We start from the raw sequence: 24446 nt of genomic DNA on the forward strand, positions 1-24446 counted from the left end.
CAAACTTCATTCTTTGGGATTTTTCTTTCTGACAAAAAAAAGTTATTTGATGTATGTTGATTCATTCTGAAACATTAATGTTCAGCTATGGTATTTATTCAAACAAGTTTTCTCTCTCAGCTGCCGGCTTATCTGTTTCCCCTCCCTGCTGGGGGTATAAACTCCAAGCTGATGCACTGGACCTGACCCAGACTCGAGGTGTTTTCATAAGCTGCTGAAAGCATTTCCAAAACAAAACTAAAAACTCCTGGATTTCGCTTAGCTGTAGCTTAGAGGAAATTGACTAATAAAGATCCCAAAGGGAGGGAGGGGAGAGAGAACATGGGGAGAAATGCCAGATATATTATGCACCTAAATTTAAATAAATAAATTTAAAAAAAAAAAAAAGATCCCAAAGGGAAACACTAGAGGACAGTATAACTTAACCAGAGGAAAAACATTGGCCTGAAGAGTTTTGAGCCTCGACGCTTGCCGTCGCTCATCCTGCTGCGTCGCTGGTCACGCCTGCGCTGTGGTTCTTGGAAGGCGGTGCTCTGAGAAGCCGGACAACGCGGCGGCGGCTCTTCGAAGCGGAGCTCGTTTAGTTACCGTTGTCGCCGCCATGAGTCGCAACTATAATGATGAGCTGCAGTTTTTGGAAAAAATCAATAAAAACTGCTGGAGGATCAAGAAGGGCTTCGTGCCCAACATGCAGGTGAGGCGGAAGAGCAAATGGTTGGGCCTTCCCTGCTCCTTCTCCCGCCCGGCCAGCGTCCACCGCGCCTTCCGGACCTCTCTCGACCACTGGGTCCACCCATGTCCCTTGCAAAGTTTCCCTCATCCCCTCCTTCTCCCCTCACGGTTCTGGGACCGCCCAGCCTGTATGTCCGAGATGGAGACTTGAGGGCTCAGGACCTCCCGCCAGGAGAGGTCCCCGAACCACGAGGACAGCCTAAATACGATGTGTATAGGGAAGCCAAATAAATACGAAATTGGGGTTTCCAAAGCGTTTTCATAGATTAGTCTTGTAAACGCTTAGTTTACGTTTCTGGTCTTCAGAAACTTCAGGTGGGACTCCAAGGTGGGACAGCCAGCCCCGGGTCCCATTGCTGGGACTGGAATTCACCTCCTCTGAGTCATGCTGGTTATTTATATAACGTTTACAGACCTTTGTTCACTGAACCAAGTTTTCAGCATTCAGTCTTTCATGTTGGTTTTTAATGCTTTAAGCGATGTCATTTCTTGCAGTAGCACAGGGCAGGGCTTTTTTTAATACTCACTTCACGGAAGGACCTCGAGCATCTGTCAGTGACACAGCTTCCTCTACCCACCTAGGAAGAATCTTAGCCAGGACTTGATGCCTTGTTCACTACTTTTTCCTCTGACGTCCCAGATGGAGACTTGAGGGCTCAGGATCATCAGATAGTTGAAAGCCTGGGCTCTGTATCTTTCAGGCTTTATCACCATCTGTGTTCATACTTTTTATTAATGTGAAAAAAGAAAACATTTGTGAAGTTTTGCAACTTATTTTTAAATAGTTTTTGAAATCCCTGAAGGTGCCAAGTCCGTCTTGGTAAACAGTTCCCAATAGCCACTCTACTCTTTTATTCAGAATCAAAGCTTATTGAGTTTCCCTTGTTGGCAGGTCACTTACACTGAGAGGAGAAAAAGCCCACAGAGATTAATATATGTTCTATTTCCTGTTTGGCCACTTCTTTGTCTGGAAACCAATACCCCTGAAGGAAGGAATAGAAAATCTAACTTGGGGGCAGCGCAGTGGTTCATGGCCTGTAATCACTTTGGGAGGCTTGGCAGGAAGATCCTTTGTGCCTAGGACATCAAGACTGGCCTGGACAATATATTGGGACCCCGTCTCTACCAAAAAAAAAAAAAAAAATTTTTTTTAATTAGCCAGGCGTGTTGGTGTGCACTATAGTCATAGCTACTTATGAGGCTGAGGCAGGGGAATCACTTGATCCTGGGAGATTGAGGTGGAGTAAGCCATGATCATGCTAACTGCACTCCAGCCTGGGTGACAGAGTGAGTCTCCAAAAAAAAAAACCACACATGACACGATTATCTATAGGATATAATAGCACAGACTGTCACTGTCTGGCAGGTGTTCTCACTGAACCTTTGATGCTCACGCTGCTGCTCATTTTATCTAGGGGCAAGTCTAATTTTGCTTGGCAGTTTTGTGTTAAGTATGTGTGCAGCACTTTACTACCACCTTTCCTTTGGGAATAGAGACTTGAAATGTTGATGCTTTGCTCTTAAAACACTATTAACGTCTAAGAATGAATTGTGCTTTCATCCTCATGGGAACAGTGAATTTCACACTGATAATCATCTCTGTTACTGAATCTTCAGTTCTCCCCCAAGATCCACATGTTGCACTAAAAATTTCTTTTTGTTCCCTTAAAATGCTCCCTTCCCATCTTTATGTCATTTTTGTCCGTTCCTAGATGTTCTGCTGCACCAGTGAATGTCTCTTGTATTTAAAGAGCCAGCTCAGCAGGATCTCTGTGAAGCCTCTCCCAGCTTCCTCCTAGACTGTCGAGCCACTTCCTCATCAGATTCTTTCATAGCACTGTGTACTTACATTATGGCACTTGTCTTATTACACTCTGATATTCTTATGAGAGTATAAGGGCTGTATTGTGCACTAGAAGCTCCTTGAAAGCAAGATCTTGTCATATTCTTTGTGTCTCCCCTAGTGCCCAGGACAGTGCTTCATGAATAGTGAATACTCAGTTAACGTTTGGTGAATTAATAAATGTGACCCCTAAGAAATTGTACTGGAAACATTTTCCATCAATGGGTATTGTTATTTATGCAGTGGTGATGAAGTCATCTTTCTGATAAAAACTACATTCAGTTGATTAAGTGTTAAATCTTTGGTTCTCCATTACTGAACTGCTTCAAAATGTTTGACCTGTGATAAAAACGTTCTGCTCTTTTTTGTTACTTAAATATGTCGTCCATTGCCTTTTGTGTTCCACCTCTATTGTCAAGCTTTAAAATTATATAGTTTTTTAAAAATTTATTTATTTTTGGAGACCGAGTCTTGCTGTGTCGCCCAGGCTGGAGTGCAATGGCACGATCTCTGCTCACCGCAACCTCCACTTCCTGGGTTCAGCAATTCTCCTGCCTCAGCCTCCTGAATAGCTGGGATTACAAGCGCATGCTTGTAATACTAACTTTTGTATTTTTGGTAGAGACAGGATTTCACCATGTTGGTCAGGCTGGTCTCGAACTCCTGACCTCATGATCCACCTGCCTCCACCTCCTAAAGTGCTGCAATTATAGGCGTGAGCCACAGTGCCCGGCCTATAGATTATTTTTAAAAATTATATAGCTATCCCAGCACTTTGGGAGGCCAAGGTGGGTGGATCACGAGGTCAGGAGATCAAGACCATCCTCGTCAACATGGTGAAACTAAAAATACAAAATACAAAAATTAGCTGGGCACGGTGGCGCGTGCCTGTAGTCCCAGCTGCTCAGGAGGCTGAGGCAGGAGAATTGCCTGAACCCAGGAGGCAGAGGTTGCGGTGAGCCAAGATCGCGCCATTGCACTCCAGCCTGGGTAACAAGAGCGAAACTCCGTCTCAAAAAAAAAAAAATTATATAGCTAATAGAAGTGAGCTCACAACTACATACTGCATGTGAAATTTTTCTTCTCACTATTTACCTAACTAGAGATTTGTAAGTCATCACTACAGCACAATAAAGTGTAATTTACTATTGGCTTAAACACAGAATAAAAAAGGTCAGATGACTTCATGAGAACTTGAGATTTTTATTCATCTGGGTTTTTTTTTGTTTCTGTTTTTGTTTTTCAAAAATCCATTGATATTTTAGAAGCCTGAGGATTCAGACCTTTGGGCTGTGTGAGAGCATAGTTGGAAGACTTCTCTTAATCATACAGAAAGATGACTGATCTGCTAAATTTTTAAATGTAGCTTTGAGAATGTGAGAATAAACAAAACAGTTTTTGAACATTGCAACATTTTTCTTAAGGTATATTTAAGATGGGAGCTGCTCATAGTCTTTGATAGGAAGTTTTCTACATGCTTAAAGTAATGTGAAAGTGTTTTGTAAAGAGTAAAGTACAGCAAATATTGCATACAGTATATTCTATCCAGTACCTGTGCTTGCCATACATGTATTCAAACATTGTTTTTCACTTTCTTTGGTACCAGGTTGAAGGCGTTTTCTATGTGAATGATGCTCTGGAGAAACTGATGTTTGAGGAATTAAGGAATGCCTGTCGAGGTGGTGGTAAGTATATTAGTTTCCCTTGTGTTAGTATAGTAGTGCCTTCCCTGTGGCCTGAAAAAGTGGTAACTCAAATAATTGTAATTTTAAAATCTTATCAAGGGGTGATTACAACTTAATATAAGACCAAAATAACTTACTTATTTGTGATCACATGGTTAGATGGTTGGCGTTACAGAAGCATTTGAAGCTGGGTGGCACTTGTTTCCTTGAACAGTAATCATAGCGAGACCTACCATTTGTTTTGCACTTACTATGTACCAGGCATTTTACTAGGTGCTGTGCATAGATTATCTCATGTAATACTTACAGTAACCCTAATAGGAAGATATTATTTCCACTTTACAGATGTGTAAGTCAAAGCTCAGTGAGGTTAAATAATTGTAATTTGCCCAAGGTCACATAGCTTTTTGGTGACAGAGCCAGAATTCAGATCCAGGAGTGTCTGATTTCAAAGACAGTGTTCTTAACCAGTACGCTAATGACTGAACTTCAGTGATTTCATCATAAAATCATTACAGCTATCTTGCAGGGCTGCAGCAAGGTTTAGAGATAAAACGCATAAAGCTTTGTGATAATCTAATGGTGATGATACAGAAAGCATCTAATGTTAGCCCTTTCATTTTCTAGATCGGCAGACTAAAGCCCTCCCTCCCCAACCAGGGTATGCTCACTTGTCTAAAATAACACAGCTGCCAAGTGGCAGAAATGGAACTGCAGCCACATATCCCTTGTTGCAGCTCTTCCACGTAGCCCTTCTTTGTCACTTAGAATAAACCAGCATTGATTTTCTTTATAAATAATGTGAACTACTGAAATATTTTTTAGAATATTAATAACATAAAATTCGGTAGTTATATTTTACATCTCCCAGTTCAACATTTGCAAGCAACCTTCTCATGGTATACGCAGAACATTGACAGCACGTTTGTGACTGTCTTTTGTGTGTGTGTACTTCCTTCTTGAAGAAGCTCTCTTCCATCTGCATCTCAAACATCCTTCTAGCCTCTGTTGTTTTAGTAGCCCTAATGACTACCTCTTCATGTTTTACAGTCTAGAAAAATGAATATAATTAATGCTAAAAATCAAGTGTGTCGTCTTTTCTAATGCTCAATTTTTGTCTTCAGGTGTTGGTGGCTTCCTGCCAGCCATGAAACAGATTGGCAATGTGGCAGCCCTCCCTGGAATTGTTCATGTGAGTCGGAGTTCAGAGTTTTAATCATTTATGTTTCTCAAAGTCCACTGAATGGATGAGTGGCCATGCCTGATAGTGGTGTCATTTAGACAATGACCACTGGACAACCAGCCATAACCATGAAGCCAGGCTCAGTGGCTCATGCCACTCCCAACACTTTGGGAGTCCAAGATAGAAGGATTACATGAGCCCAGTAGTTCAAGACCAGCCTGGGCAACATGGCAGGACCCTGTCTCTACCAGAAAAAGCCAGGTGTGGTGTCACATGCTTGTAGTCTCAGCTACTCAGAGTGCTGAGTGGGAGGATTGCTTGAGCCCAGGAGTTTGACACTGCAGTGAGCCATGATCACGCCACCACCCTTTTAGCCTGGACAAAAGTGAGACCCTGTCTCTAGAAATAAAAAATGAAAAGAAATAACCATGGACCTAAAGAAATAATTGAATCTGGGTGGCATTTTAGTTTCTGGATGCCTTTGGCTAGAATCTGTAAGTGTTCAAGAGCCTTTGAGGTAGTTTTTATGTTTTCTTGTTTCTTTATCATGGTAACATTATTCCTGGATCAGTGTACCACCTTTGTAAGTTTCACTGTGGCTCCATCAAGAGGATCACTGAAGAAGAAATGGAAAGAAGTTTAAGGGTGAGGACTGAGGGGAGGAAGAAAGGACACCATAGCTATTCATAAGCCCCCACCACAGTCTAACACTCATATTCTATCATTAGAAGTAGATGTTGAAAATGGATCTATTCGGCAGACATTTTTGAGGTCTTCTTTATACCAGTTACCATGTTGGGCACTTGGTAGGGGGAATGAAATGGTATGGCTTGTGCATATAAGGAACTTGTTAGTGTCTGGTGTCTCCACATATGCTCTGTTTGACTTGCATTCTTCCTGGGTCAGGTACCTTTTCTAGGCTTTATGTGTAGAAAGTCTATAGTCTTTATACCATCAAATGGATTACATTTGTCTGTGATTACTTAAACTAATGATCTATATAAATCAGTTATTTTCCTCCTCTTAACCTGACAAACCAGTTTGTCAATGTCTTAAGATTATTTTTTATTTTTATTTATTTATTTATTTTTAAATTTTTTTCTGAGATGGAGTTTCGCTCTTGTTACCTAGGCTGGAGTGCAATGGCGTAATCTCAGCTCACCGCAACCTCTGCATCCTGGGTTCAAGCAATTCTCCTGCCTCAGCCTCCCAAGTAGCTGGGACTACAGGCACACGCCACCATGCCCAGCTAATTTTTGTATTTTTAGTAGAGACAGGGTTTCACCATGTTGACCAGGATGGTCTTGATCTCTTGACCTCATGATCCACCCACCTCGGCCTCCCAAACTGCTGGGATTATAGGTGTGAGCCACCCCGCCTGGCCAAGATTATTTTTTAAATGTAATAGTACATTAAGCTTAGTATTTGTTACTCCTGTATCGTGTTATTTTGAGGCTTTTCTGTTTTGGATTTCCTTAATCAACATTTAGAACTTATAAAAAGGTTTTTTTTCTCACTGTATTTAGCTTTGTGATTAGGCGTTCTTAATGATTTCCATCAATAGAGATTTTGTGAAAACAGTCTTGATTTAGGAAGCTTCAGCCTGCAGCTTGAGAATCAGTGTCAGGTCTATCAGGCAACCAGGTGGCAGGTCAAAACCGCTATATTTATTTTCTAATTCTGTTTCAGCGATCTATTGGGCTTCCTGATGTCCATTCAGGATATGGGTTTGCCATTGGAAATATGGCAGCCTTTGATATGAATGACCCTGAAGCAGTGGTATCCCCAGGTAAGGTCACTGTGCATGTCTGCTGTTAAGTGTGTAGCTTTTCTCTATGGGCCACAGCCTTTGGGAAACAGAGCACTTCTTCCCATATGCATGAGTCAATCTCACCATGTTCTGTCATTTTTTTTCTTTGAAATTTACTGCAAGTATTAATTGTGGATACTGAGAGGCTATTAAAACATCAAGCAAAGCATATTTTTATTGAAAATTTTGGGAGGCTTCTACCAAATGTCACAGTATTAAGCAAACTGGCAAATTTTTTAAATCTTTGTAACTCAGTTACCTCATGGACAGTTTGTGTTAATGACCACACATTATTAGATTAGATGTGTTCAGCTCTGTAAAATATTTAGAACAGTGCTAAGCACATAGAACATATTCAGTAATATCATCATTGTTATTCAGTGAAAACATTGAATATGCAGAAGGTTGTAGACGCCTTCTGCTGTGGTTATGGGGTGCTTTCAGTGAAAACGTTCTACACCAGAAGTAATTGCTGTTAAAGAGTGTCAATTTATAAACGAAGTTTAAATGACACCTTGAGAGTTCTGCTTCTAGCAGTGGTGGACTAGGTTGTTCCAGACCAATCTCTTGCTGAAAATAATGAAAAGGCTAGATAAGATATATTTTTTTAAATCTGTTTGAAGACACAGAAAATCTGCTAAGGCAATAAGAATTTGTGTGGTCAAGATCTAGAGGAAAAGAAGAAAAAGGTCCAGATAGGTGAGCCCTACATGTAGGGCTGTTCTGAGGTGACTGCAGATTTCATTCAGTAAGAATATATAGTATTTGAATGATCCAATAACAAACTTGACACCTTGACCTCTAATATATATGCGGTTGTGTGTTTATGCCGTGCAGCCAGGCAGTGCAGAGTTTACCAAAGCTGACCACATGCTGAGCCATAAAGCAGGTGTCAAATTTCAAAGCATTGAGGTCGTATAGACCGGCAGTTCTCAAACTTTTTGCACTCAGGACCACTTTAAAAAAATTATTGAGGATTGAGCTCAAAGACTCTTATCAATGTTTACCTTATTAGAAATTAAAACAAAATTTTAAAGACAGGAATACATAAGTACATGCTTCATTATACATTAGAACAAAGATGTTATGTCGTATAGCTTTTGAAAAAAATCTCACTGTACAGTTGTGGGAGAATATGAATACAATAGGCAAATAATGTCTTAGTGTTATAAAATGAATCTTATACAGACCTGAAATGGTCTTCCCCCTAATGCCACCCCAGGGTCTCTCGACCATACTAAAGAACCACTCATGGGACAGACCCACAGGGCCCAGCCTGGAAATGTGTGAGGCCAGGTGGCCAGTGACCTGCAGAGGGCTCCAGTGCCTGTTCCCAAGAGGGAGAAGCCCACCTTCTGTCTTCTGAGAAGCTCTGAGTCTGGGGTCCTGTTCTTTGAGGACCATCCTCATCCCCTCCCCAACATGTGTACTTGACATTTTCTAAGAAAATAGATCTTAAATGTTTTCACCAGAAAAAACAGAAGGGAGGTAACTGTGAGATCATGAGTATGACAATTAGTTTGATTGTGGTAATTATTTCTCAATATATATTGAGAAATATATGTACATTGTGTATACCTAAATATATATACATTGTGTATACCTAAATATATACAGTTTTTATTTGCCATTTATTTGCCAGTCATCTCTCAAGCTGGGGGTAAATGGTTTAAAAAATGCTTACAGGCTGGGCAAAGTGGTTCACACCTATAATTCCAGCACTTTGGGAGGCTGAGGCAGGAGGATCACTTGAGCCCAGGAGTTTGAGAACAGCTTAGGCAACATGGTGAAACCCCATCCCTACAAAAAATATAAAAGTTAGTCAGGTGCGGTGGCACACACCTGTAGTCCCAGCTACTCAGGAGACAGGGGAGAGAATTGCTTGAGCCCGGGAGGTAGAGGCTGCAGTGAGAGTTTAGCCTAGGTGACAGTGAGACTCTGCCACAAAAAAAATAAAAGTTCTTATGTCTAAAAATTTGAGGTTACTGTTAATGTCCTTTTTGAATGGAAACATGTAGCCTTAAATGTGCAAATTAGGAAAGAAGAAAGGCTGGAATATCAGTGATCTTAGAAAGTTACAGAAAGAACAACAAATTATACCCTAAAAAAGTAGAAAGAATGAAATAATTAGGAGTAAAAATGAAATGTAAAGATATATGATAGAAAGGGCCAACAAAGTCAAAAGTTGATTATTTGTAAAGACTGAAAAAAATCCATCAACTCCTGACAGCAGTAGTCAAGAAAAAAGAGAAGCACATTTTGATCTCTTGTTTTACATGTTACTCATTGTTCATTGCTGCCTCCCTGGCCCATAAAGTGCCTTTAGTATTTATCTTACTTTAGATTATCTTGGTGTCATCAAGCTTTACAGACAACCGCTTTGTTGTCTACTTTAAAAAATAGTTATCTTTAAAAGAATGGGTGTCCACAAAGATATTCCTCAAGAAGAGCAACCCCAAGGCACATAATCGTTAGATTCACCAGGGTTGAAACAAAGGAGAGGATACTAAGGGCAGCCAGAGAGAAAGGTCAGATTACCCACAAAGGGAAGCCTATCAGACTTACAGCAGATCTCTCGGCAGAAACTCTACAGGCCAGAAGAGAGTGGGGGCCAGTATTCAACATCCTCAAAGAACAGAACCTTCAGCCCAGAATTTCATATCCAGCCAAACTAAGCTTCACAACTGAAGGAAAAATAAAATCTTTTATGAACAAGCAAGAACTCACAGATTTTATTACCACCAGGCCTGCTTTACAAGAGCTTCTGAAAGAAGCATTACACACAGAAAGAAACAACCAGTATTAGCCTTTCTAAAAATATACCAAAAAGTAAAGAGCACCAACATAAAGAAGAATTTACACCAACAAATGGATAAAAAAGCCAGTCAACATCAAATGGCAGTAACCCTAAATTTAAATTGACTGAATTCCCAATCAAAAGACACAGCCAAAACCCAACGGCATGTTACATCCAGACCTGTTTCACATGCAAGGATACACAAAGACTCAAAACAAAGGGATGGAGAAAGATTTACCAACCAAATGGAGAGCAAAAATAAATAATAAATAAATAAAAAGCAGGAGTTGCAATTCTTGTATCGGATAAAATAGATTTTAAAGCAACAAAGATATAGTGGTAAAAGGATCAATGCAACAACAAGAGATAACGATCCTAACACCCAGATAGGAGACTTAGATTCAATGAGACAGAAAATTAATAAGGATATCAAGGACTCGAACTCAGATCCAGAACAAGTAAACTTAATAAATATTTATAGAGCTCTCCACTTCAAATACACAAAATATACATTCTTGTCAATACCACATCACACCTACCCATTAGTTTAAATGAAACATTGATTGGCCATTATTAATACCCAATTTTTTTTTCAAAATAAAGCAATATTTCCATTTACTCTCCCTCTTTCTCTTCCTCTTTCTTCCTCTCCTTTACTTATTTTTTTTTTTTTCTTTCCTTCTCTCAAAAAAAAAGAAATCAACTTGTAAACCTCTAGATCCAGGTCGGCAATGTCTCTTTCATTGCTTGATTTCCTTTCTTCCCTTCCCTCCCTCCCTCCCTCCCTCCCTCCCTCCCTCCCTCCCAGCTTCCTCCCTTCCTTCCTTCCTTCATCCCTTCCTTTCTTCCTTCATCCCTTCCTTCCTCCCTACCGTCCTTATTCCCTTCCTTCCTGCCTTCCTCCCCCCCAAAAAAAAAAAAAAAAAAATGGGTGTCTTTCTAGCCCTCTTTTAATGGTGAGAAACTGAAGCTAACAGTGCCTGACCTCCTGATTTTGCTAACTTTTCTGTATTTTGTAGGTGGTGTCGGGTTTGACATCAACTGTGGTGTCCGCTTGCTCAGAACCAATTTAGACGAAAGTGATGTCCAGCCTGTGAAGGAGCAACTTGCCCAAGCTATGTTTGACCACATTCCTGTTGGGGTAGGATCAAAAGGTGTCATCCCAATGAATGCCAAGTAAGAGCACACATTTCCAGTAAATGGAATGGGAGAGATAGTAACCACATGACCTTCAGCTTCCTTTCCAGTGCAGTACACTTGAGACGTGAGGACTGTTCAGTTACTTTTCAGGAAGTAGTAAGAACTGTTTTTTCAGCAGGAGGCTCAGTGCATTTTTTGGAGACATTATTCAACTGATGTTCTAACAGCCTTTGACAGAGTAGTATTTATAATAAAATCATATCCACCAATGTTTCTCAAGCACTTTCTATGTGTAAGGCACTGAACATTGATTGTATCATTTCATCTAGACAATAACCCTATTATTTTCCCTAACTTACAAGAAAGAAAACTGAGGTTTAAAGAGGTAATAAGCTTAGTGCCAGGCGTGGTTGGGTTTACAGAATCCCAGCACTTTGGGAGGCCAAGGCAGGAGGATTGCTTGAGTCCGGGAGTAAAAGATGAACCTAGGCAACATAGTGAGACCTTGTCTCTTAAAAAAAAAAATTAGCTGGGCATGTGGCTTGCACCTGTAGTCCCACCTACTCAGGAGGCTGAAGTGGTAGGACCCCTTGCAAGTCCAGGAGTTCAAGGCTGCAGTGTGTTGCGATGTCAGTACTGCACCCCAGCCTGGGCAACAGAGTGACCCTGTCTCCATTTTTTTTTTTAATCTTAGTAGGTGATATCAGTATTCAAACCAAAGATTCTTTGACTTCAGAAACTATATTCCAAATCCCACTGCCTTTTGTCATTAGCCTATTTAACCACAACCTTCCTTTTTGAATGATAGCAAGATGTATCATTCAAAAGATTGGTAAGTAGAGAATTAAATATAATGCTATAGTGTATCTCTCAGATGGCCATAGACTTTACCGTGTCATAGCTTATGCAAAGCAGTGTACCCTAAATTTTGCAGAGTACTTCAGTAGCAGAATAGTGTGCTAGGTATGTTTCTTTGATATTTTGCTTTATCCTTCAAATTTATGTGAATTTTGCATTCGAATCAAATGTGTACGTAATAGGAAAAACATGTTTTTAGCTGTTAACAGCTGTAACGTAACAGCTAAAAACATGTTTTTCCTATTATGTACACATTTGATTCAAATGCAAAATTCACATAAATTTGAAGGATAAAGCAAACTCCTCCCAACCAAAACACACACACACACACACACACACGAAGTAAAATCGATATACTTGAAAGATACTTGGTCTGTGATTTCGCGTGATCCCTGACATGTAGCCCCAATTTGAAAAGCATACTTGGAACACACAAATAAATTTCAAACATCTTTGCAAACGTTTTACATAGGAATTTTGTCCAAATAATACTGAAATGAGGCTACTCTGGGCACAGTGCCTATGGGGTAGCCCAGGTCTGCAAGGAGCAGTAAAAAATAATAAAAAAAAAATATTGAAATGGGCTGTCATCTGGGGTAGTGGGGAGAGAACACTGAGAAGTGTAGTTTTTCCTGCCAGTGTTTTAGAAGACAGCTGGACCTTGGATGAAGATTAAAGTTTGTTCCCACTAAGGGTTTAATGTACCTCAGCTTCAAAATGGAGGTGCAGTAAGTCTCAACTTTTGTGATGATGTTAATAGAGCTTAAAATTTAACCTGTGTTGGCCAGGCGCAGTGGCTCACACCTGTAATCCTGGCACTGTGAGAGGCCGAGGTGGGTGGAACATGAAGTCAGGAGATCGAGACCATCCTGACTTAACATGGTGAAACCCTGTCTCTACTAAAAATACAAAAAATTAGCCAGGTGGCGTGCACCTGTAGACCCAGCTAGTCAGGAGGCTGAGGCAGGAGAATCGCTTGAACCTGGGAGGCAGAGGTTGTAGTGAGCCAAGATCGTGCTACCATACTCCAGCCTGGGCAACAGAGAGAGATTCAGTCTCAAAAAAAAAAATGTTATCCTGTGTTGTTTGAGGAATTCTAGATGCCTTCATTTATTTGAGCATAATTCTTTATAAATGGTTAATCAAGTTGTGTAGCTGGTTGAATTAGTGATAGAGAGTGATAGCTGATTAAGGTTACAAAGTTTTGGGTCTTTTTTTTTTTTTTGCCTGCTTAATCACTGCCTCATGGAATTCTGGATCAGAGAGGCAAACTGAATATAAAAAAGACTGGAAATTAACAAAGAGCCGTGTAAGTGTCAAGTAAACTATAATCATGTCTAATAAGGTATTTACTATTTTATATTGCAATTATTTATGTGACTGCATTCCTCAAAACTAGTTACTGAGAGCTTAAACTTTGTATCTGACTCAAGGAACACCGGAGATAGTAAATGTCCAGTTTTCCTCTGCCCTTTAAAGATGTGGTCATCCTTAGGTTTTGATCTGCCTTTGCTGTGAAATGACTAGCACCTTTTATACTCACCCAGAGACTTGGAGGAGGCCTTGGAGATGGGGGTGGACTGGTCCTTAAGAGAAGGGTATGCCTGGGCTGAAGACAAAGAGCACTGTGAGGAGTATGGAAGGATGCTACAAGCTGACCCCAATAAGGTCTCTCCAAGGGCTAAGAAAAGAGGCCTTCCTCAGGTAACTCACTTTGGAGGGGCAACATGTTAATTTTTTCTCATATTTTATTTTTGTTGGTGGAAAAAAATCTCTATCTTACATTTAGCAAACATATTCCCTCCCAGGTTTCTTTATGGTATATCAAAAAATACAAATTTGTTTATGCTTCATTTTTATTAAAAAAAACAAACAAACTATCAGGGCTGGATGTGGTGACTCACACCTGCTTTGGGAGGCCATCGAGGAAGGATTGCTTGAGGCCAGTAGTTCAAGACTAGCATCGGCTACATAAGGAGACTTTGTCTCTAAAAAAATTTTTTTAATAAAAGCACATGCCAGTAATCCCAGCTGCTCACAGGCTAAGATGGGAAGATCACTTGAGCCTAGGAGTTTGAGGTTGCAGTGAGCTGTGATCACGCCACTGCACTCCAGCCTGGGTGACAGAGCAATCAGGAGCTTGCAAATTTTCATAAAATAAATAATGAATTAGAAGTGAATGGGAGAAAAATAGAATATATTTATAAGGTTTATATGTTAAAATTATATATATATATATATAAACACACACACACACACACACACACACACACACACACACACATACTTTGACAGTCTACAAATGGTACCCATGAGATAAGAATATACTAGATATTTGAAATTACAGCTAGTTATGAAGGCTTTGCCACTAATTCACTGTGACACATGGGCATGACTGTCTTCTCTGGATCTCAGTTTCTTTTAGAAAACTGGGATGGTTAAAACCAGGCAACCTCTAAAGACTCTCCCAGAACTGACATTCTCTGGTTCTCTAAACCGTCTGTTGATATTAGCTCTAGTTGTGGTATATGTTCTTTCAGTTATAGATAACGGTGGATGTCCATGAACTCATAGGTGTTTTAAAAATCATTTGAACTTGGATCTTGTCTAAGTGTCAACATTCACCAACATTATCCCAAAATTTGACTCTTTATGATGTTTAAAATATCCCATGAACCATTTAAAAGCTTGATTTTTTTTTATGAAGCTTTTTTCTTTAAATTAATTTGTTTTACTCTTAAGTTCTGGGATACATGTGTTGAACGTGCAAGTTTGTTATATAGGTATACATGTGCCCTGGTGGTTTCCTGAACCTATCAACCCGTCATGGGGGTTTTAAGACTCACATGCTTTAGGTGTTTGTCCTAATGTTCCCCTCTTCTTTCCCCCCATCCCCCGACAGGCCCCGGTGTGTGATGTTTCCTTCCCTGTGTCCATATGTTCTCATTGTTCAGCTCCCACTTACGAGTGAGAACATGCAGTGTTTGTTTTTCTGTTGCTGTGTTTTTTATATGTGTATACCAAGCATATAATGATATAATAAAATTCAGGAGCTAGGCTATGTTATTTTGTTGTGTAGACTATTGTTGTGAACGAGGCACTTGTACAGCTTAGGAATTTTTTTTTGTTACTGGAACACTATTTGTTATTTTGCTGTTAGTTTGTTTTTATCTTTTTGGTTTTTAAGTAGATTAAAACAAAAACTAGAATAAAAACTATCTTATCAGACATTTTTACGTTTGCAGTTGGGGACCCTGGGAGCAGGCAACCATTATGCAGAAATCCAGGTTGTGGATGAGATTTTCAATGAGTACGCTGCTAAGAAAATGGGCATCGACCGTAAGGGACAGGTGTGTGTGATGATCCACAGTGGAAGCAGAGGCCTGGGCCACCAAGTAGCCACAGGTATATTTTAGACTTCATACCAAAATGTGCATTTTATGGGCAACCAGAGAGAAATTTAAGAGAACAAAAACCCTGAAATATACTGCATGGGTTTTATCCTGAGTCCTCAACAATTAAACACAAATTAACTTCACTGGGCTATAACTTTGTCTAAAAAAAAATGAGTATAATAATTATTTTATATGAGATTATCATGGAAAGTTAATAATATATGTAAAGCACTTAAATCGGTGTCTGACAGTAAGCATTCAATGAATGTTAGTTGCAGTTATTGTTACATTTACTCTTAAGAGTTACTATCTGGCCGAGAAAGAGCAAGAACATATTTAAAGAGTGGAATTTATGAAGTAGGCATTCATTTAGCAAATGATGTATGTATTATATACCTGCTCTGCAGCATTAAGTGTTATGGTGGATTTGCTGAGGAAATAGGCAGATACTTTGTACTCAAATTGTCTCATGAAGTAAAGGTCATGTTCATTTAAAAGGAAAAGTAAATATTAAAAGGTAGCAATTAATAATATAGGGGAGACAAAACACATTTAGGGAAGATTTTGGAGATGGCTTCATGGATCCAGTGTTGAGCTCTGACAGTCCACAGATGGTATCCATGAGATAAGAACAGTTTGGACAATTACACACAAAGAACATTGGTGACAAAAAGGCAGCATGAACAAAAGCAGGAAGCAGAGAAATAATGGATAGGTCCTTTTGGATAGCTTGGAGGATGTGCGAAAGAGTATGCATCAATGAAAAGGTATATAGACACCTGGAAATTGCTATAAGCTTTAAATTTCAAGTTACAGATCAGCCTCTAGTCCATTTTATTGTGTGAGAATTTAAAAATTTGTGCCAGCCTGACCCTTTAGACTATTTAATCTAGCAGATGTGTGAAGTGTGTCGACTAGTATTCCAGAGCATTCTGCTGAGTGCTTCTCTGCACTTTGTCATGAATTTGATTAACCATGGTGGTACCACAATGTATTTTACTACTACTATTCTCATTCATTCAAATACTGAGAAAGGAGTAGTTGAGATCATATTGTGGCTATTTGTTTACACATCCCATTCTCTTTCAAGTTCCAAGAGGACAAATGTTGACTTCGTGTCTCACATACTGTCACTGCACTCTTAAAGATTCTCACATTCATCTTGACCGAGCAAACAGAAGAACGCAGAAACAAAGGGAAAGTTGTCTTTCACTTGCTTTTTTGTGGAATGAGTTTGAATGTAGCCTATCTTTCTTCAGTAAATCTGAACTCTTCATTTAAGGGAAACCTAACTGGTTTGGACTTTGCTGCTCTCATTCCAGATGCTCTGGTAGCTATGGAGAAGGCCATGAAGAGAGACAAGATTATAGTCAATGATCGGCAGTTGGCCTGTGCTCGAATCGCTTCCCCAGAGGGTCAAGACTACCTAAAGGGAATGGCAGCAGCTGGGAACTATGCCTGGGTCAACCGCTCTTCCATGACCTTCTTAACCCGTCAGGTAGAGTTGAAGTTGCTTTTCTGTCTGAGTCATTCATGATGAAGTTAAGTGCTTTAAAACATAGTGCAGTTCAATCAAAGCCTATGGTGTTTGGTTTTGGTGTCCTCTTAAAGCAAATAGAGTATCAGGCATAAGGAATGAGAGAAGAGAATCAAAATTATTCCTAGAATTTGTCTTGAACAGCACAGAGAATAGGAGTACCATTGACTAAGATTCAGAAGGCTGGGGAAGAAGCAATTTTGAAGGGTGGGATCAAAAGTAGCCAGGCAGCTTTTTAACCAAAGATGAAAATGATGTGGTGGCATTTGCCTTGTGGTCTAAAAGACAGCTTTTGTCCTTTACGTAAAGATAATCTTACTGCTATTTTTGAATGTTTAAATCTTTCACCCCCTTCAGAACAGACTACCTGAAATCAATAAGATAAGTCACGAAGAGCTGAAGGTAGGTCTGAAGTTCTGGCTGCTTGTAACTTCTACATTTTCTCCTAGGCTTTTGCCAAGGTCTTCAACACAACCCCTGATGACTTGGACCTCCATGTGATCTATGATGTTTCTCACAACATTGCCAAAGTGGAGCAGCATGTGGTGGACGGAAAGGAACGGACACTGTTAGTACACAGGAAGGGATCCACCCGCGCGTTCCCTCCTCACCATCCACTCATTGCTGTTGATTACCAAGTACGTAGCCCTGTGTTTGTGGTTTTAAGCAGTGGGAGTATGATTTAGATTGTTGCAAATCTAAATTACATTTAAACCGAAAAGCAGCAATTGTGAAAATAAAATATTGTGTCACCCAAAACCGAAAAGCAGCAATTGTGAAAATAAAATATTGTGTCACCTGTGAGAACAGTGATTCCCAATCTTCTCTGAAGCAGTAACTCCTCCCCCCATCATTTGTGCTTGCAGTGTCCCCATGTGCTAACTAGAAAGTGCCACATGAAGTATATATTACTCCACTACTGTGAATTGAGGCCTTTGAATTAGTGGAAGACAGGAGTAACTCAGTTACAGAAGACAGTAAACTCAGCCTGTTTCATTCCTCCTATCGTCTTGGTGTCTGGCTGTGGTGGAGTTAGACCCCATAGTCTGCTTGCTCCTTTTACAGATGAGAAACCCAGAACAGAAGAAAATCCCTTTCCTCAGGATGGTTGTTCTAGTAACACTTCCCTACACTTTTGGATTTCACTTTGCTCTTACTTTGACTCTTCTGCATTTTTACTGGTCCTCACATTTTCGCTCTTGTCCTCTTCCTTCACTTCTGAATTATCAAAGTACTGTCTTAATAATTGTTTACAAGCTGCATGTTTAGAGGTCTGGGTTTCTCCTGCAATTCTACAGTGCAGAAGAAAACTTAAATTTTTTGCCTAAAAAGCTTATGCTTTTCTGATTTTTAACATGTTTGGCTTATGTGCATCCTCAGCTCACTGGACAACCAGTACTCATTGGTGGCACCATGGGAACCTGTAGTTATGTTCTTACTGGCACTGAACAGGGCATGACTGAGACCTTTGGAACAACCTGTCATGGAGCGGTAAGGAAAACAGAAACTTCCTTAGAAATGTTCTCTTCAGTTTAGCTGTTGTTTTCCATTTTGACTGGTAAACGTAGCCGATTGAACAGTAACAGAATTGAGACTTGGGTCTATCCTGTCTTGTACTTCAAATTGTTCCCCATAATGTATGCTATTTAGTGAACTGACAGGGCCACCTAGTGTCTCTACCTAAGTGATATCTGGTAGGGTTAGGGACCGTTTCTTATCTCCACAAGTCCCAAAAATCCAGACTGGGAAATTATCACACTAGCTGAGCTTACTGTAACTGGTTTAAAGTGATGGAACTTTAACTGAAGTTAATAGCACAGTTTATCTCAGTGATTGACTGGACCTGCTCATTTGTTTAATTTGCCCCTTCCTATTGTGTAGGTCTACTCAGGATTGGAAGGATAAGCCCTATTTGCAAATTAGAGCCAATGTGCAGTCTACACATACACACACATTTCAAAACACTGCCTCTCATCTTCTAAGCCCAGGGGTCAGTAAACTCTTTCCATAAAGGGCCAGACTATGAATATTCTGGCTTTGGGGACCAGATAGTCTCTGTACCAGCTATTCAGCTATGCCATTTCAGTGCAGAAGCAACCTTAAGCACTGTGTAAATGGGCATTGTAAACTATTTGAGACCAGGCATGGTTGCTCACACCTGTAATTATAGCACTTTAGGAGGCCAGAGCAGGAGGAGCACTTGAAGCCAGGAGTTCAAGACCAGTCTGGGCAACATTAGCGAGACACTGTCTCTACAAAAATTTTTTTGATCAGCCAGGTGTGGTGACACACCCGTAGTCCTGGCTAAGGCAGGAGGATTGCTTGAGCCCAGGAGATCAAGGCTGCAGTAAGTTATGATTATGCCACTTCACTCCAGTCTGGCTGACATAGGGAGACCCTTTCTCAAAAAACAAAATAGTTTCTTTTAAAAAGCAGATGGTGGGCCAAATTTGGTTCATCCACTGTAGTTTGACAGCCCCTTTTGTAAGCCATCCAGAGTGTTGACCCAGTGTTGAAATGGGAAAGAGAAACTGTCTAGAATACCTTCTCATAGGACAGACCTTCACAAATGTATCTTAGCCCTACTTTTTTCTCCGATTGTTTCTCATTTCTAGCTGCCTCCCAACTCCTAATTTTAACCCAGTGGTTCTCAACGGGAAGATGAACCCCCTGCCCCCATGGGGACGTTGGCCATTTCTGGAGGCATTTTTTTTATTGTCACGGTTTAGTGGGAGTTGTTATTGGCATTTTAGGGGGTAGAGGCCAGGGATGCTGCCCTGTCCAGGACAGCCTCCCAACAAAGAATTCTGTGGTCCAAAATCCAAAAGGATATGAGGAGGCTTAAAACAAAAGGCATGTTATCAGTTTGATAAAGTAAAAAAAGATGGGTTTTTAAGCTCCTTTTTAGTTGAGGAGAAAATCAAGGAAAGGGCGTATAATCTTAGGGTTTAAAGTAAAGTTAATTCCTTTCCCATTCTAGGGCCGTGCATTGTCCCGAGCAAAATCTCGACGTAATTTAGATTTCCAGGATGTCTTAGACAAATTGGCAGATATGGGAATTGCAATCCGTGTTGCTTCACCCAAACTGGTTATGGAAGAGGTAAGTGAAATTTTGATAAATATTCATTATTCCCCATTTGTAATTTATGCCAGTCTACAGAGATGGCAGTTTGGGGTATTACTAACAGAAATTGTTTGGGTTATTTATTTTATGACCTCAATTTCAGCGTATCTTTTTTGGTTTATCTTATTTCAGTTTTATATTTTCTTTTCTTTTGGTCAGAGTTAAATTACGAGCCAAGTCCTTAAGAACGATTTTTCACTATTTATATATAATCTCCATCTCCATATTAAGCTTTTCAAAAGTAGTTTGAGCTGACTCTTGCTTTTATACAGTTGTATACTTAGGTTTCAATTTGAAAGCAAGTTTGAAAAGGAAGGCATAAATGTTTGAGGAAAGTTTTATTGATTCACAGAACAGATTTTGTTTAAATTCTGTATATATGTGTATACATATGTACATATTTAAATTAAAAGCAACATAATTTCTTTCTTAAAGATTTAAGAGAAAAGAAGGCCTTCCAGAAATTCAGTGCCCTGACATAGTTATTACCTTATCTTTTAAGAATACTTATTATTGTCAGCTGGGTGTGGTGGCTAACACCTATAATCCCAGCATTTTGGGAGGCCGAGGTAGGTGGATCACTTGAGGTCAGGGGTTTGAGACCAGCCTGCTCAACATGATGAAACCCCATCTCTACTAAAAATACAAAAATTGGCTAGGCATGGTGGTGGATGCCTGTAATCACAACTACTCAGGAGGCTGAGGCAGGAGAATCGCTTGAACCCAGGAGGCGGAGGTTGCAGTGAGCCAAGATCATGCTACTGCACTCCAGCCTGGGCAACAAAGCAAGACTCCATCTCAAAAAGAGAAAGAAATACTTATTGTCATACTTTTTTCCTAAATGCTTTTTTTAAAGCTAGTCATGATTATAATTAATACACATTTTGTAGTTCTTTTAAAAATTTAGCACAATATTATGAAATTGTTTGTCACTTTTTAAAATCATTGCTGAATATTCTACCAGAGTATCTTTCTCCCTGTAGTAGACATTTAAGTAGCTTTCAAATATTTGCTACTATAAATTAAATTTTCATGAGTATCTTCATGCATGAAGCTTTTTCCAGTTGTTTTAGTAATTAGAACAAAGTCTCAAAAGTGGAATTACATGGTGGCTCATGCCTGTAATTCCAGTACTTTGGGAGGCCAATGCAAGAAGATCTCTTGAGGCCAGGAGTTCAAGATCAGTCTGGGCAAACATTAGCCAGGTGTAGTCCTGTCTACTCAGGAGACTGAAGCTGGAGGATAGCTTGAGCCCAGGAGTTTGGGGTTACGGTGAGCTATGTGATTGTGCTGCTGCATTCCAGACTGGATGGCAAAGCAAGACTCATCTCAAAAAAAGAAAAAAAGTGAACTACTGACTCAGAGTATGACAGAGACTTATTTTTAAATAACTATTAATTTTTCCCCTAAAGAATACATGTTTAATTTAAAAGATTTGGAAAATGCAAAGAAGAAAACAGAAAACATTTAGAATTCAATCAGCCAGGAATAACTACAGTTAACATTTGGATTTTTGGTTGTTTGGTTTTGTTTTTTTCACCTGCAACACGATTGTTTCATTCACTCATTCAGCTAACACTTACTCAACATCTGCTATAGTTAGGTACTTTTCTGTGTGCTAGAGATACTGCAGTGGACAAAAGAAACATGAATCCCTTCCTTGCGGAGCTTTCCAAATAACAAAATATACAGTGTGTTAATGACCATACAAGTTCCGTGAAATAATAATGAAGCAGGGAAAGGGGGTAAGGAAAGGTTGAGGCGGGGAGGGACAGTTTTAAACAGGTGGTTGGAGAAGACTTCGGTGAGGTGACAATAGAGCAAAGACCTGAAGAGAGAGAGGAAACGGGCTACCTGGGTATCTGGTGGTGAGCGTTTGAGGCAGAGAACAGCAAGCACAAAATCTGAGCCGAGGTTTCGCCGGATCAGCCTAAGGCCAGGCATGACAAGAGCAAGCCAGAGGGAGATGAGGTCAGAGAGGTAGGGGGCGCCAGAGCATTTGGACTTTTGCTTTTACTCTAATTAAAAGGAAAACTTTTGGAGGATTTTGAACAGAATTGTGACGTGATCTGAAAAATGTGTTTTTATGTTAATGAGAAGAATCTACAAGAGAAATTAACGATGCGGGAAAGAGGGAGGAAATTGCTGGAGAAGTGTCCTTGAATAGAGATAGCGTCTGATGTACAAGTTAATAAATAGGGTTGGTCTTTGCTAGGAGCACAAATAATCCATCCTTTATAAAAGGAGAGAAGAGGCTGGGCACAGTGGCTGACATCTGTAATCCCAGTACTTTGAGAGGCTGAGATGGCTTAAAGCCAGGAGTTTGAGACCAGCCTGGGCAACAAAGCAAGACCCCATCTCTATAAAAATAAAAAAAATTAGCCTGTAGTCTCAATGACTTAGACGGCTGGGGCAAAAGGATCAATTGAGCCCAGAAGTTGGTGGCAGCAGCAAGCTGTGATTGTGCCTCGACTCAACCCTGGGTGACAGAATAAGACCCTGTCAAAAAAGGAGAGAAGGTTTAGATACAGATATGTGGGGAAGATAAAGTGAGCGGGTTTATGAATATTCTGGCTGCTTCTATTTTTTTTTTCAGTGTATTACATAGTAACATCAGCAAGTGACAGTAAGGATCTGAGAAAAGGTATGAAATACTCATCTAGGAGAGAGAGAGAGAGAGAGAGAGTCATTGGCCCGGTGGAATTTTATCTGATTGCCAGGAGCTAGAATCAAGAAATGCTAGGGAGTGATTGAGGCTCCCACAGATAACTGTAGCCAAAGATAGTTTGTGGTATGATGTAATGACTGCAAGATTCAAAACTGGGAGTGCCTAGGGAGAAAGGGAGAATAGAAACAGCCATGAAAGCCAGAAAACAACCACCTGTCCCACTTCTGGGACCAACGGCATGACCTGGTTTGGGAGAGAAAACAGCTACCACTTCAGAAAGTTGGAGGTGAAAGTGATATCCTCAAGAGAGATCCATGTTTCAGTAAAACAAGAAGGTGAAGGTAATGTTAAAGGGAAGGAGGGGATTTTGCTCCTTCTGGAAGGAGTTCTACAGGCCACAGTGGGAAGGTTTCAGACATTGGAAGGGAATGGGAGATGGGATAGAAAAGGGTATTATGTATAGAACAGTACGGGAATCAGTCTGGATGGCCTAAGCTTGTATTGACAAGTGCATGTGTGAGGACATTAGTGCTAATAATGGTGGCAAGGCAGTATGGGTAGGATGGAAGGGTGGGAATGTGACTAGAAAGTCATGGAAATTGTGAGTGTAGTTGCACATATATACACACATATACACATGCACACATACAGTTTTAGTTTTCTACAAATACGATTTTTATAACTTACTTTGGAGGTACTAGATATTCATTCTAAAATTTTTGATAACTGCATAAATATATAAAGAAAGAAAATTAAAATTGCCAATAATTCCACCATCAAGAGATAATTACTACTAACATATGATGGTTTCGTGCATTTCCTTCCAGTCAGGTACTGGTGTGTGTTTTATTTAATTACATTTACACATTTTTTAGTTATACAAGTAATGCATGTTCTTGGGAGACGTTTCAAAAAATACAGAAAAAAATATAAAACAAGATGAAAGTGTTTTGGAAGCTACCACTGACCAACATCACGCTTACTCATTTTTTAAATGTTTGCTAACTTGATAGGCAAAAAAACTCCCTGTATTTTAGTGTGCATTGATTTAATCACAAGTGAAGTTTGGTGCTTGTAAAGACTGCATTTTCAGTGGACTTGTACAATGTTTAATTCCTCTCCTGCAGGCTCCTGAGTCCTATAAGAATGTGACAGATGTGGTGAATACCTGCCATGATGCTGGAATCAGCAAGAAAGCCATTAAACTGAGACCAATTGCTGTGATCAAAGGATAGAACCTTGGACAGAAGGGCCACTAGACACCGGCTCTCTGTGAAGTGGAAGTAGACTGACATGCTCTTCCAACGTCAGACTTAAATCAGGACAGGTTCCAAAGTGTGCAGCTGTAACTGCTCGTGCCAAAGTGGCTGACGGGGAGGCTGCTGCTTTCAGGAGCCAGTGCTTGTAAAATAATCTTCTGGGAAGAGGAACCTTTGGAAAGGGAGAAATATACCTTCTCCTTGGTTGTTCCACAGAGTTTTAGGAAAATCTGTTAGGGGTGGGTAGGTGTCAAGAAACTGCCTTACGCGGTCATTCAAGTCTTTAGCCGTCAGACGGAAGTTCGTTACGCCAAGCCCTGTTTACATTCCGAGAGGTGTCATGAAGAAAGTTCTATTAAATATTGTTTGGGAATGTTTCCTTTCGTCCCTTGCTTTGTCAGTTTGCCCATTCAGA

The 24446-nt window shown here is 40.0% G+C and overlaps 1 protein-coding gene across 1 annotated transcript; it reads left to right on the top strand.

Annotated features, from left to right (window-relative positions):
* Positions 1-513: 513 nt before the first annotated feature.
* RTCB (RNA 2',3'-cyclic phosphate and 5'-OH ligase) lies at positions 514-24408 on the top strand. Its single transcript, XM_009009721.6, has 12 exons — positions 514-694; positions 4182-4260; positions 5385-5452; positions 7133-7232; positions 11070-11226; positions 13596-13752; positions 15294-15453; positions 16766-16941; positions 17430-17618; positions 18361-18471; positions 19961-20080; positions 23900-24408. The coding sequence occupies exons 1-12, from the start codon at positions 602-604 to the stop codon at positions 24005-24007; spliced, it is 1518 nt and encodes a 505-aa protein (XP_009007969.3). The 5' UTR covers positions 514-601; the 3' UTR covers positions 24008-24408.
* Positions 24409-24446: the final 38 nt, after the last annotated feature.

The sequence above is a fragment of the Callithrix jacchus genome, chromosome 1 (assembly GCF_049354715.1).
Source record: "Callithrix jacchus isolate 240 chromosome 1, calJac240_pri, whole genome shotgun sequence".
Classification (NCBI taxonomy): domain Eukaryota; kingdom Metazoa; phylum Chordata; class Mammalia; order Primates; family Cebidae; genus Callithrix; species Callithrix jacchus.